Source organism: Drosophila grimshawi, unplaced genomic scaffold (genome assembly GCF_018153295.1).
Source record: "Drosophila grimshawi isolate 15287-2541.00 unplaced genomic scaffold, ASM1815329v1 contig_1006, whole genome shotgun sequence".
Classification (NCBI taxonomy): Eukaryota; Metazoa; Arthropoda; class Insecta; order Diptera; family Drosophilidae; genus Drosophila; species Drosophila grimshawi.
Window position 1 is genome coordinate 725,599 of NW_025062489.1, and position 12,725 is coordinate 738,323.

The 12,725-nt window shown below is 45.2% G+C and overlaps 2 protein-coding genes across 3 annotated transcripts; both read left to right on the top strand.

The window, feature by feature from the left end:
* Nucleotides 1-1,921: 1,921 nt before the first annotated feature.
* On the top strand, nt 1,922-5,405 carry LOC6565528 (transferrin). Its single transcript, XM_001990916.3, has 5 exons — nt 1,922-2,035; nt 2,116-2,358; nt 3,544-4,636; nt 4,722-5,106; nt 5,189-5,405. Exons 1-5 carry the CDS (start codon nt 1,945-1,947, stop codon nt 5,288-5,290), a joined length of 1,914 nt encoding a protein of 637 aa, XP_001990952.1. The 5' UTR covers nt 1,922-1,944; the 3' UTR covers nt 5,291-5,405.
* Nucleotides 5,406-5,648: 243 nt separating this feature from the next.
* LOC6565415 lies at nt 5,649-12,690 on the top strand. 2 transcript variants are annotated; one of them, XM_043215431.1, is made up of 4 exons: nt 5,649-5,882; nt 5,934-6,359; nt 6,437-9,456; nt 9,912-12,690. In XM_043215431.1, the coding sequence occupies exons 2-4, from the start codon at nt 5,951-5,953 to the stop codon at nt 12,444-12,446; spliced, it is 5,964 nt and encodes a 1,987-aa protein (XP_043071366.1). In that variant the 5' UTR covers nt 5,649-5,882; nt 5,934-5,950; the 3' UTR covers nt 12,447-12,690. The 2 variants fall into 2 exon arrangements, with proteins under 2 accessions (XP_043071366.1, XP_001990953.1); XM_001990917.3 differs by lacking the exon at nt 5,649-5,882 and having other exon boundaries at nt 5,889-6,359.
* The last annotated feature ends 35 nt before the right edge of the window (nt 12,691-12,725 follow it).

Below are 12,725 nucleotides of genomic sequence, written 5' to 3' on the forward strand. Positions count from 1 at the left end.
TGTTCGACTAAGAAATAAGCAAAAAGCAACAAGCAGAAACACAGGGTAAATAATGATGACAGTTGAGTTGACTGTCGCTTCTTGTCTGCTCCTCCTACAGGTCGACTAGAAGGCGGTAGGCACTATGTATATATATGTACTTAGGCCCCTACGATATGATGAGCTGTCGCTGGGTTGGGCATTAGTGCTTAAGTTGCATTAATCAAATCACTAGCGACGAATTATTCTAAAGGTTCTGCGGCCTAAGCGACAGTGCTTTGCGATAACCTGTTTCAAATATAATCTATAAATATATGTATGACCATATAAATATATTTATGTACATATATATTTTTTTTTTAAAATAATATTTGTACAACAAAAGGAAATTTCGATTACCTATTTTTCTACAAATAATGAAAGAAAGTATTAAAGGTTGTAATTAATTATTTTTAGATAACTTTTAGGTAAATGCTTTAAAAATAAATGAAAAATGTAAAAATTACAATTTTTATTTCTGAACAATACACTTTAATGGAAAGTCTTTCCTTGTCTTCTTTTTTTTAAAGAGATAACTATATTTATTAATTATTATTCATTTGATTCGAAGGCAAACTCACAAGGAAACTGGTTTTTCTTTTTAATAGTTTCTTATAACAGGAAGCAATAAATATACACTATACAGAAATGGTATATACGCATTAATCATATTGCTTATACATCTATATACACTATTGTAATTACACACATATATATTAATATATGGATGTAATAATATAATAATATTATAATACTAATATATTGATATTCAGAAAATTATAGTTTTAAACTATCTATTTACTTTGTATTCACTTTTTATTACAATCCTTTTTACTTTTTTGAAATATCCATTGGAACTTTTCTTTATTATCTGTCAAAGTAATTGGATCTTTTCATTATTATCTGTCAAAATAATGGAAATGGCCAATGCGTAGTGAATACAAAGCAAGTACATGGCTTAACATTGTAATAAAAAAGTGAATACAAAGTGAATACATAGTTTAAAACTATTTATGAGTTCTGATTTAATTGATTAAGCTATGAAATTTAATATTTGTGTGTGCGTGTGTAAGACCGTCCATAACCCATGAACCGGCCGTCTGTTGTGTAGCGCAGACCCCAGCTTGGATGGGAAGAACCCGATCTGGCAAAGTGCTCGAGATGTTAATTATATACGTTCATGTATGTGTCCATGTGTGTATGTGCACGTATGGGTAAGTATATCGTTCGTTTGTTTATTATGCCCTCAACATGAACTGAAAGAGGGTGTTATGATGAAGTGCAAATGTATGTAATAGGCAGAAGGAAGCATATCCGAACCTATAAAGTACATTCTAGATCAGCATTAACCGCTGAGTAGTACTAGCCATGTCCGTCTCTCTGACCGTTCGTCTGTCTGTCTGTTTATCTCTATGAGCTCGCTCATGTTGGTGACTAGAAAATCTACAGATGTTAAATTTGGAATGTAAGTTTTCGTATTCCATACGCAGATAAAGTTTAGTTAATTTCGATAACTTCACAAGTTTCTCTTTCATCGATACAAGGCGATTTGCGATCTCAACAAAGTCACAATTTTCAACATATAGTAAATAGTAATATAGTAATCTTGGCTTAGGGTATCTCGTAAGTCGAGCTCTCTCGACTAAAGCATTCTTTCTTTCCAGCTGTCGCTTAATAGAATGATCACCGGCAATCAAAACATTGGCAAAATTAGCGAGAGAGAAAGAGAGAGAGAGGGTGAGGGCGGCAATTTGAAGAAAAGAAAAAAAATACAAATCAGAACAGAACACAACAAAACAAAAACAGAAAAATTCGAAAAATAATAGCAAATAGAGCAAAAGCAAATGGAAAAAAGACGCTTGGAGAGGCTAGGCTATAAAAAGCGCCGGCCGGCAAGCTGAACTCCACAGTTGAGCTAGAGCGACAATGGGATCAGCGACAACAACTTGGATTCTGTCCGTGGCAACGCTACTGCTGATGCTGCACTGCAGCGATGTAGCCGCCGAGGAGCCCATTTGTAAGCGCAAATTCTGTTGCAGAATGTTCTACTTCTAGTTCGAGTTCAACATAAATTTAAAATCACCAATTTTGTGGCAGATCGGCTGTGTGTGCCGCAAATCTATTTCAGCGATTGCCAGAAACTTCTGGCCGATCCATCGGAGGCGGGCATACGCATGGAGTGCGTGTCGGGACGGGATCGTGTCGACTGCCTAGAGATGATCGAACAGCGGAAGGCAGATGTGCTTGCCAGCGAGCCAGAGGACATGTACATGGCGTATCATCGCAAGAACGAGGATTATCGTGTCATTTCCGAGATACGCACCCAGGACGACAAGAATGGTGAGTGCTCGTAGAAGTGATACATATAAACCGGCTACAATTAGATTCGAATTACCAGAAATATTCAACCGGTATGTATATTGATATACATAAATATACAACTGATTCGAATTCAGAAGCTCGAAATTATATAAAAACCGGAAATATTTTGCACTGTTCCTATTTCCGAAAACAACTTTTTCGCTCGCGCTTTAAATGGCTGTTTTCGTTTTAAGGTGCTTCGCATCTTCCTTTGCTACGTAAAAGTTTACATTCAAAACAGAAACGCGTTAAATTGAGGTGTAAAAAGATACAAATTACATTTTTGGCACTTGCGAAGTGTTTGCTAAAAGTATTTTGAATTTTTGCTTACATTAAATTAATTGACATCTTCACTTTTCCCGAACCAAAACGGAAAATGTATATATTTAAACATAATCATTGGCTAGTTCGCATCATAAATAAATACTACAAAATAATCGTAAAATATTACAGAGGATACTAAGAATATTTTCAACTATACTTCTGTTGGTTTTGCATTTAAAGCTGCTATTTACTTTTGAAATCAGCGTCCGTTTTCTAAATTGAAAATGTTTGCAGTTTCGCAAATGGGAGCACGGCAAATATCTTATCTGGAAGCAAATTTCTGTCTGATTTCCCAAAATTGAACAGCCTCTAAAATCGTCCGTGGACCATTTAAATTTCGACACAGATTTGTAGCACAGCGTCAATTTTTGGTAACACAGAAGAGCGATTTTATGCAAATTAGCATATATTAGCAACATTAAATCTAAATTAATGTCAAACATGTAAAAGAGCCCCCTATCGGCAGATTTAATTGTGCAAAGCACAAAGGCACATAGCCGCGCCATCTGTGAGATACTATACGATTCTCAAATATTTGTCAAATATTAATAAAAACTTTTAATTGTTATTTAATTTCGTTTAAAAATGTATTGATGCTTTGAATGACTTTAAAATCTTAGCAATTTCCCCATACTATGCAATACAGTACAGAATTTTGAAGTCAAGCACTTATATATGTATATATACATATGCGGATTAAAATAAGACAAACAAGTTTATGGCTACATGATGATATTAATTGAAATTGAATTCCCAAGAATGGTTACTGTTGTATGTCTTGTATCCGAACATGAAGTGAAAGTTCTGTTTAACATGCGAACATTTTTTTATATTTTGCAGCCGACTTCCGCTATGAGGGCATTATTTTGGTGAAGAAATCTTCACCGATTCACACGTTGCAAGAGCTGCGCGGTGCCAAGTCGTGTCACACGGGCTTTGGCCGGAATGTCGGCTACCGGATTCCGATCACAAAGTTGAAAAACACTCACGTTTTAAAAGTTTCCGCCGATCCACAGATCTCGGCCACAGAGCGAGAGCTGAAGGCGCTGTCCGAATTCTTTACGCAATCGTGTCTGGTGGGCAACTATTCGGCGCATCCGGATACGGATCGCCTGCTGAAGAAGAAGTACGCGAATTTGTGCGCACTGTGCGAGAAGCCAGCGCAGTGCAACTATCCGGACATATACAGTGGCTATGATGGTGCCATACGCTGCCTGGACAAGGGAAGCGGCGAGGTCGCCTTTTCTAAGGTACAATACATAAAGAAATATTTCGGTCTGACCGGCAGCGCAGATGCGCCCGCCGCTGAAGGTAAGGCCGAGGACTTTGAGTATCTGTGCGAGGATGGTACCCGTCGCCCAATCACCGGACCGGCCTGCTCCTGGGCTCAGCGCCCCTGGAGCGGCTACATTTCCAATGAGCTGGCCGTGCATGGCCCGGAGAAGCTGCATCAGTTGCAGGCGCGCCTGGAGCGTTTCTTTGACAATGGACTGCATGCCGAAAATAAGCAGGCCGCCGCCCATCTGCTCATCCAGCCGAACGCCGCCTATCACAGCAAGCCGGAGGCCATCGATCCCAAGGTGTATCTGGAGCGTGCCGGCTACAAGGATGTGATTGAGCGCGATGGCAGTGCCATACGCAAGCTGCGCCTCTGCGTCCAGCGGGATACGGAGTTCTCCAAGTGTCAGGCACTCCATCAAGCCGCCTACGCCCGTGATGCGCGCCCTGAGATCGAATGCGTCCAATCCACCGACTGCATTCAGGCCCTGGCTAACAGCAAGGCCGATATGCTAATCGCTCCGGCGGCAAGCTATGCAGAAGCTCGGACTCAGAAGCTGCTGCCGTTGGTCTTCGAGCAGCTGAAGACCGAAGAAATGCTGGTGGCCGTTGCCCCACCCACCCTCAATCGCGACGCACTGCAAAAGGCGCCACTGTAAGACACCGCTGTCAGAATCCTTTCAAGAATTTCTCTCTAATATGACTGCTTCTCTCTCCCTCTCGCTCTCTTTGCTGTCCAGTCACTATGATGGGAACTGTGAACGTGCTCGGTTGAGCGCCGCCTTGTTGAACAAGCGTCGCGGCCTGGAATGGTGCAACGTTTCACCGAGCACGGAGCAGGAGGTGCTGATTGTGCCTGTCAAGCAGTTGGAGCAGCACAAGGACTGGCAGCTCGTCTGCCCCACTCTGGAGCGTCGTCCCGTCACCGACTATACCGACTGCAATGTTGAGGTGCAGCTGCCACGCGCGATCTTTGCGCGCGCAGACACTACGCCCGTAGAGCAGGAGACTATCAAGCATCTGTCCGCTCTGATCTCCGACAGATTTGGCGCCCACGGCAAATTCGTCGATGTCTTTGCGCTCTTTGGCGAGTACCAAAAGGGAGAGCAGAATGTGCTCTTTGATGTAAGTGTTCCCAACCCATTCCAATTGAATCGCATTGAAGTCTTCATATAATCTTCTCTCTATCTCTCTCTGCCTCTTGCAGGACAATGCGAGCGTGCTGGTCACTGAGGTGATGAACCATTTACAGAACGAGCACATCTATAACGACCTTCAGTGCGATGGCAACAAGATTGCCAAGCTTTAATCAATATAACCAAGGCTTCACACATTTGTGTATCTGCAGCCCATTTTTAACTCTAAATATGCAACTACATTTTTTTTATTTTTCTTTCTTTTGAATAAATATGAGAACAAAAATATGATTTAGCTGTGCTGTATTTGTCGCCTCCAATTGAGCACGCTGAGCAATTGATTTGTGGTAATATGCTGAAGCTGACAAACTCGACGCAACATATTTATTTATTTTTTTTAAACTGTTTCTTGTGATTATACATTTTAAGCAATTACAATGAAAGATTGTAGAATGTGTTTCATTATTACAGTTCATTGCTTCAATGATTTAAATTCCCGCCAAGTGCTGCCAGACAGGAAAAATGTTACCAGTTGCTAATTGTGTTACCTCAACACCGTTGCAGTAAGTGCGCGCAACATTAACGCAATAATGAGTAAGGCGCAAAAATGCTGGCTATGTAAAGTAACAGAGCTATTTAAGACAACGGCGGCAAAAAAAAAATTGATGGCTTCATTATAGGCGGAAAAGTTGGCGACGCTTTTAAAATGCGTTTGGAAATTGCAAAAGATGTTTTGATTGATGTGAAATAAAGAGACTAGAACAAGTAAGTGCAGAAAACTGTTTGCACCATACTAAAAGTCTGAAATCTTAACAGATAAAAAGAGTCGCAAAATGTCAACATCGACGAAAGAGAAGGACGCCCTCCCTCAAGCCATATTCATTGACTTGACAAATGAATCGCTGGAAATTCGCATGCGCGCATTCGAACATGTTGAAACAAGTCTCATGCGCTGCTTGCATCACGAAGAGGCAATCAACTTTAAGCCGGTGGTGCTGGTAAAGCAGCTGATCCGCTGGTTTGGCTTCACACCACCAACAGCCCCCGATCGCGTCCTGGCTTTGTTGCTCGAGCTGATGCGCTCCGACTACGGCGATGTGATTATACGCAAGATTCCTTGCCGCCGATTCCAAACAGAGTTGGGAAAAATACGACAAATATTGCGTGGTCTGTCGACAGAACGTTGCCTTAAACTGCTGGACAAAATAGAGAGTCTGCTTGATATTATGTACAATAGTTCAGGTAAAGCAAAAATCAAAATAAGTTGTTCTCTTGCTCTGATAAGAAAAATATTTTCAACTCTATTACTATTTTTGCAGGTGAATCACAGAGCAGCATAAGCGAAATGGCATTTTCTGTCGATAGCTTCCACCTGCACGGTGAAGACTATGAAACAGCTTGGTCGCGCGCCAGCCTAAACGACTTAGCCACAATGACCACAATTGTGGATGGACTAACAGTGGAAAACGATCAGCAGTTGCAGCAGAAATTGATCAATATACAAATCAAAGTATGCGACTATCCCGTTGAGTATCTGCTGCAGACGCCGAACATGTACCTACACTTGCTGCACATGCAAAAGTTGCAGCAATCATCCGAAACACTGTTCCACATTAATCGTGCTCTGCTTACGATCGTTAAGCTGATGCAGTATCGCATTGGCAAGCGCACCAGGACAATTCATTATGCGAAATGTATTGAATCGGATTTAGAGGCGAATCTACAATTGCGTATTCCCAGCGCTTTGGGTCTGCTGCTAACTGGCTGCTTGGACCAGGTAAAGCGGCCTGAGCTGGAGCACTGTGCTCACAATTGGCAACTGATCGAACTGATTGTTCAGGTGATCAAAACGTTTGCTCAGCTAGGCGCGCCCATGCCCGGGCATCATGTGCAGCGACTGGGGGCAATGGTGCCTGAATTGATAAGCTACTGCAACAGCATCGATCTGTCCAATGTCACCGAGACGCGCCACATGGCCAAAGTACTAATGATGCCACGATTGGGATCTCTGATATTTAATGGATTGCTGCTGGATGTGATAATGCAGAATGCATCTACCATCGATCGTGCAACTGGTCTTACGCTGTTGCAACCGTTGATCCTGGACAGCAGCTATTTGTGGTGTGAGCCGCAGCGCCGGCATGATTTGTCCCAGCTATACGGCCGGATCATTGAAGAGAATACATTGGAGCAAAAGCAAATGGCTCTGCTGAAGGCCGCATATGAATTGGCTGTGGGTCAGCTACTAGCCGAAAGAAGACTGCCACCGTTGGAGCTGTTGGCGAAACAGTGTGAGATAAGTTACGTTCTTGTGCAACTGGGCAGTGAGTGCCTGCTGCAACAGCTCTGCGATGCAATTGTCAAGTGCACAAGTTTATATATGAGCAAGCCAGAGCTGCGCAATCAGGCGGAAACGCTGCTTCTCACCGTTTTCGATTTGCCCGACAAGGATTTGCGCAACTACGCGTTGCGTCTGCTAAAACAGCCCGTTGTCGAGCACTTTCATGCGTTCATGAACAAAACGAACTATTTTCCCGGATGCAGCAACTTGCAACTGGCCCGCCAGCACATTCTGGGTCTACCAATAGGTACCGGACTGTTGCGAAAGCTGCTCGTGGCGGGCTGGCGTCCATTGCAATCGTTTCCGCCACAGGCGTTGCAACAGTGGTGCGTTGACTATCTAATTATGCTGCTGGGTTTGGCCAAACTGATTCCAGCGTGCGAGTTTGCCATCATCTTCAAGATGGTGATGCCAGTGGTGCCGCTGCTCGTCTGTCGGGCCATCAATCAGCCGCAACTGCAGCTACTGCTCTGGCAGTTGTTCGAGCCGGATGGCCAATATGTGGAGACGCCGCAAGCGTTGCGCGGCAACATCTGTTATCTATTTCATCCGGATGCCGAAATGCGTAAGGATGCCATGGCGCGTGTGGCCTACATCCTCATCACACAGGACCATCAGCTCAAATATCGACCAGCTATGCATAAGCTGTCCCTGGACCTGCTCGGACATAATCTGTGCGTGATTAACCCACCAATTGAGTACGCCAGCATATTCTGCGATCGCCGGAGTGCACCAGCCACAAAGACTATGCCGGCGCTGCTGCGTCTGCTGGGTACGCCCGATCTGAAGCCAGCCATACGCAAATCGACGCTCGTTCAATTGAATATCCTGATGCACAGCTGGTTGGCTGCCCATACCTACGCGAGCTGCGATGGCGCCTATGTGCTCTGCTTGAGGGTGATACATGATCTCATTTTGTGTGCTGCTGCTGATGATGCGGACACACTGCAGCCGGCCGTGGGCATTCTGCTCCGTGTGCTCTGTTGCAGCGAACGTTTCCGGCGCGAGTTCAGCGACAATGTCGAGCTGCTGGTCTGTTTGATGCGATGTATTTTCCTGCTGCCCCACTCGCAACAGCTGTGCGCCGAGGCGAGCACCTGCATATTTCTGCTGCTCTTTGACGAGCACATCACTGTGGAGGAGGGCAGCCTCCACGTGGACGTGGATCTATCCGCAATGTCGCTGCCGGTCACCTACGTGCTGAGTAACAGTGTCTCGCCCACATTCGCCATGCGTGGACTGGCCATGCAGGAGCATTTGCGTGCCACACACTTTGCGGGCAGTGCGGCACTTGATGCCCAATATTGGCGACTCCTTCTGGCGCACTGTGTCTGTGGCAGTGCGGGGGATCTGACGATGTCCACCATCCATGAACTGGACATTAGGGAGTCGCTGAAGGTGCGAGCATCAGAGGTGGCATTGGTTCATGCCACCCAAGTGCATCGGCAGTTGCAATATCAACTGGCCGAGGCGAGCAATTGCAGCAGCCACGAGATGCTGCAACAGCTGGTGGCCAGCATTCAGATGTTTCTGGTCTTCAAGCGCGTCGATGTGGAGTCCGTTCAATGCAAACGACTGTGGATGATGCTGCACAAGTATTTGCGCCTAATGCCCAGCAACGATGCGGATCGCAAGTTGTATACCGAATTATTGGAGCTCTGCCGCAGCTGTTTGCGCCATCGATTGACACCTGTGTTGCACGGATTGTGCGAGGCACTCAGAAATGATCCGGATCACAGTTTCGTTTTGATACTGCACGATAGCAATGTGTCTCTGCATCTGCTGCACCTGGTCACCGAGTGTCTGGTGTTGCTCATATCGTCGCCACAACACAACCAGACCAACAACATCTCCTGGCACAACAAACTCTTCATGGAGCTGAGCATTTTGACTCGCACCAATTTCCAGCTGCGTAATCTCCAACATGTCCGTTGTCTTCTAAGGGTCCTGCGGCAGCTGAGCAATCAGCCATTGAATCTTGATGACGCCAAGCTACAGGTCAGAAAATGTAACTTATTAAAGAAAAAAGAAAGAAATGATCTAAAATTATTTTACAGCGTTGTGTAACAGGCAAAAGGAAGCATCTCCGAGCCTAACAGTATATTTATATTATTCATCGCCCACGTCCATCTGCGTGTCCGTCCGTTTGTATGAACGCGCCAATCTCGGAGACTACAAGAGCTGATTTCGAAAATATAATTAATTGTATAATTGATTCATTTTGCTTGATTCACTGCTTGATAATATTGATAAAAACTTTTTGGCGAGCTTGAATATCTACGACGATTTAAATTTAGTATGCAGACTCGCGGGGAACGGAGAATACAACTGTAAAGCTAAAATGTTTACATTTATTTCAAATAGTATTTATAATTTGGCTGTTCTAATTTTCTCTTTATCTCTCTCGCTCTCTCTCTCTTTCTTTTTCTTTCTCATTCTCTATCTGCGTATAGTCTTATTATCAGCAGTTCGTGCAGCTGTCGAGCAGTCTGAGAACAAACACCCAGACTGGAGCCCAGTGGCAAAGGGACTGTCTGCTGATCATCTGTCAGCTGCAGGCGAACAGCAAGTTCAGGCCTGCGGACAGTTTGAAGTCTGGCTCTGGATTGAAGGTGCTGCGCTACCTGATGGGTCTTTGCGGTCATGGTGATGGAGAGGTGCGCACTGTGGCCTGGGTGGCGGTGGCCAATTGGTGCACGAGCAGCGGTGACAAATTGCCAAGCGTCCTGCTGGACTTTAATGATTTTCTACCCAGTGGCCTGGCCGAATGTTGCCTCGTCACGTTACTGAATGCTAATGAGCTGATGCTGGTGCGTGAGCTGGCCGGACGTCTCTTCGAGCTGCTGATGCCACACACTGGCATCGAGGCCTGCAACCTCCTGTTGCAGCGTCACTCGTTCCACAAAGAGGCACACTTGGCACTCGGCGCACTGCATGTGGCCTCGAGTATAAGACCAGACGGCGACAGGTCTAGCGCAAAACACTCCTGCGAGATTATTGGTTGCTATGTGAGTATCTGCGTCCGTCTAATCGTCCTGAACCCAATCTCGTGTGCTACTCACGTCCAGTCCGCCTTTATCAATGCCCTCAGCGATGTTATGAAAATGCCAAAGACCGAGATGACAAAACATTTAGCTTATATGAATCTGTGCGCTGGCAATATTTGTCGGCTCTACTCACTGTGCTATCAGCACAACGTTCAGTTCATACAGCGGAGCATCTGTCGCGACACATTGCTGATCGATGGCTACTATTCGCTGATGGACATTGTGCTCGATCAGCAGTTACCTGTGCCGCAAAATCATCTCATTGAACTCCTTAAGCTGCTAATGGTCTTCTTCAAGGATGAGGATGCCTATAAGTATCTCTGTTTGAAATTTCGCTCGCAACCCAATATGCTTTGTGATCTGATCATGTATGGCCTAAGTTTGGACTTTGTCCACGGAACTGTGCAGCAATATACACTGGCAACACTATCGTTGCTGCTGGCTAAGGTGCTTAATTCCAGAGATGAACTCAATGTACTAGTCATATTTGAAGAATATGTGAACGACACTAGTGATGAGCACGAAGATGACGGGGAGACGGTCATGGACACGGACACAAACACGGACAGCGATAGGGAGAACACCTTGAATAAACAACTGCAAATACTAAGTTTGAAAACTGTGGCGAAGCAAAAAAAACCTAAATCAAAAACGCCAAATAATCCGAAACAAGCAATGGAACGCTATGCAAGAAGAACCGGAACTTCTCAACTCTATCATCGATTGGATCGGCTGTTTGAGCTGCACTATCCGAACGGCAAATACAGCTTTTTGCATCCACCAACAAAGAGTCATGTGCAGGTCTGTGAAGTGCTCGGCAATCTGCTGAAGCTGTCGTCTCAAGTGACGGACATGGCAACTAGCTGCGAGCTGATGCAACGCGTTCTCCACCTGATCGAGACTTTCCTTGATGATGCCACTGTGGGCAGTGCCACCGTCTATGTGAGGCGGGTGGGTGCACACAAGACGCGCGATATTATCAACAATCTTCTCGTGCAGCTCAACATGCTGATGAACTGGCACAGTGCGTCGCATGCCGTCATCACGGATCCCCAAATGGCCATTCGTTTTGTGCGTGTCCTGCTACGCTTGTGGCCCTGGATTTCGCATTCAATGATGCTGAAACACATGACCGTGCGCCTATCGATGCTGCTCACCGAACACTCCCTCGAAATGTGCAAGCAGACATCATTGCTGCTTTCCAACCACTCCCATTCGCTGCTCCAACTAATGGTGCGCCTCGCTGAACACGAGACGTCCAAAAAGGAGCCAACCGCCGACAATTCTCATGCGGACTCAATTATTGACGCCGCATTACGAGTGATGATCAATTGTTGCTCCTGCATCGAGGGTCGCCTGGGTCTGAGCAAGATGCGTGTCCTGGACATGTTTGATACGGTACTGCCGGCAAGCGGCCGATGCACCAAAGCGACCAAAGTGAAGCCGGAGGTGCGGCTTAGCTGGCTGGCATTTTGGGAAATTTTCTCCCGATATGAGCAGGGCTCTAAGATCTGTCATTTTGACTCACTGCTCAGTGCCGTTCGTCGCAATCCTCCACTTTGCATCCTGCGGCTGCGCTGCCTCCGCATTCTGCGCAATATGTGCTTCTCCAATGGCAACAGGATGCAGTTGGTCGCCTTGACCGAATTCGTGGATCTATTGCGGGACATTGTGTCACAGCCAGTACAGGATGGTCTTGGTGAACGTGATACAAACATCGATCCCTATGTGGAGCACCATCTGGTGGTGCTTTGCCTGTGGAAGCTGTTCGGTTTCAGTGCCAAATGCAGGGCAATGTTGCGAGGCACAAAACTACATAAGCAATTAATCATGCTGTCAGATCATCTAGCGGATAAACAAACTGATGCATTTGAAAAGTTGTCGTTTGCTATCGAACTGAGAGACCTGCTTGAAAAGCTCTTTGAGTCGCTCGAGTCATGATCCATGAATTCCCACTACCACCAACACAACCAATACTGACTGATAATATTAACAAATGGTCTGTACTTATATTAACGGTTTCGTATCAAAATCTCAACACGAACAGTCACCATTCTCAGCGACCAGTTACCAATTACTATTGCTATGTCAAAAAAGTCAATAAAAGATGTTACATTTTACAGATCACAGAGATTTCAGTCCAACTGTGATAAATAAAAGTTGGCAACTGCAGCCAGAATATTAATATAATGTTTCACTCCCACAAATATAGAGTATGAA

Coding starts and splice junctions, on each gene's coding strand:
- LOC6565528 (XM_001990916.3), top strand. CDS start 1,945: ATGGGATCAGCGACAACAACTTGGATTCTGTCCGTGGCAACGCTACTG. Junction 2,359..3,543: donor CACCCAGGACGACAAGAATG/GTGAGTGCTCGT, acceptor TATATTTTGCAG/CCGACTTCCGCTATGAGGGC. Junction 5,107..5,188: donor AGCAGAATGTGCTCTTTGAT/GTAAGTGTTCCC, acceptor TGCCTCTTGCAG/GACAATGCGAGCGTGCTGGT.
- LOC6565415 (XM_043215431.1), top strand. CDS start 5,951: ATGTCAACATCGACGAAAGAGAAGGACGCCCTCCCTCAAGCCATATTC. Junction 6,360..6,436: donor TATTATGTACAATAGTTCAG/GTAAAGCAAAAA, acceptor CTATTTTTGCAG/GTGAATCACAGAGCAGCATA. Junction 9,457..9,911: donor TTGATGACGCCAAGCTACAG/GTCAGAAAATGT, acceptor ATCTGCGTATAG/TCTTATTATCAGCAGTTCGT.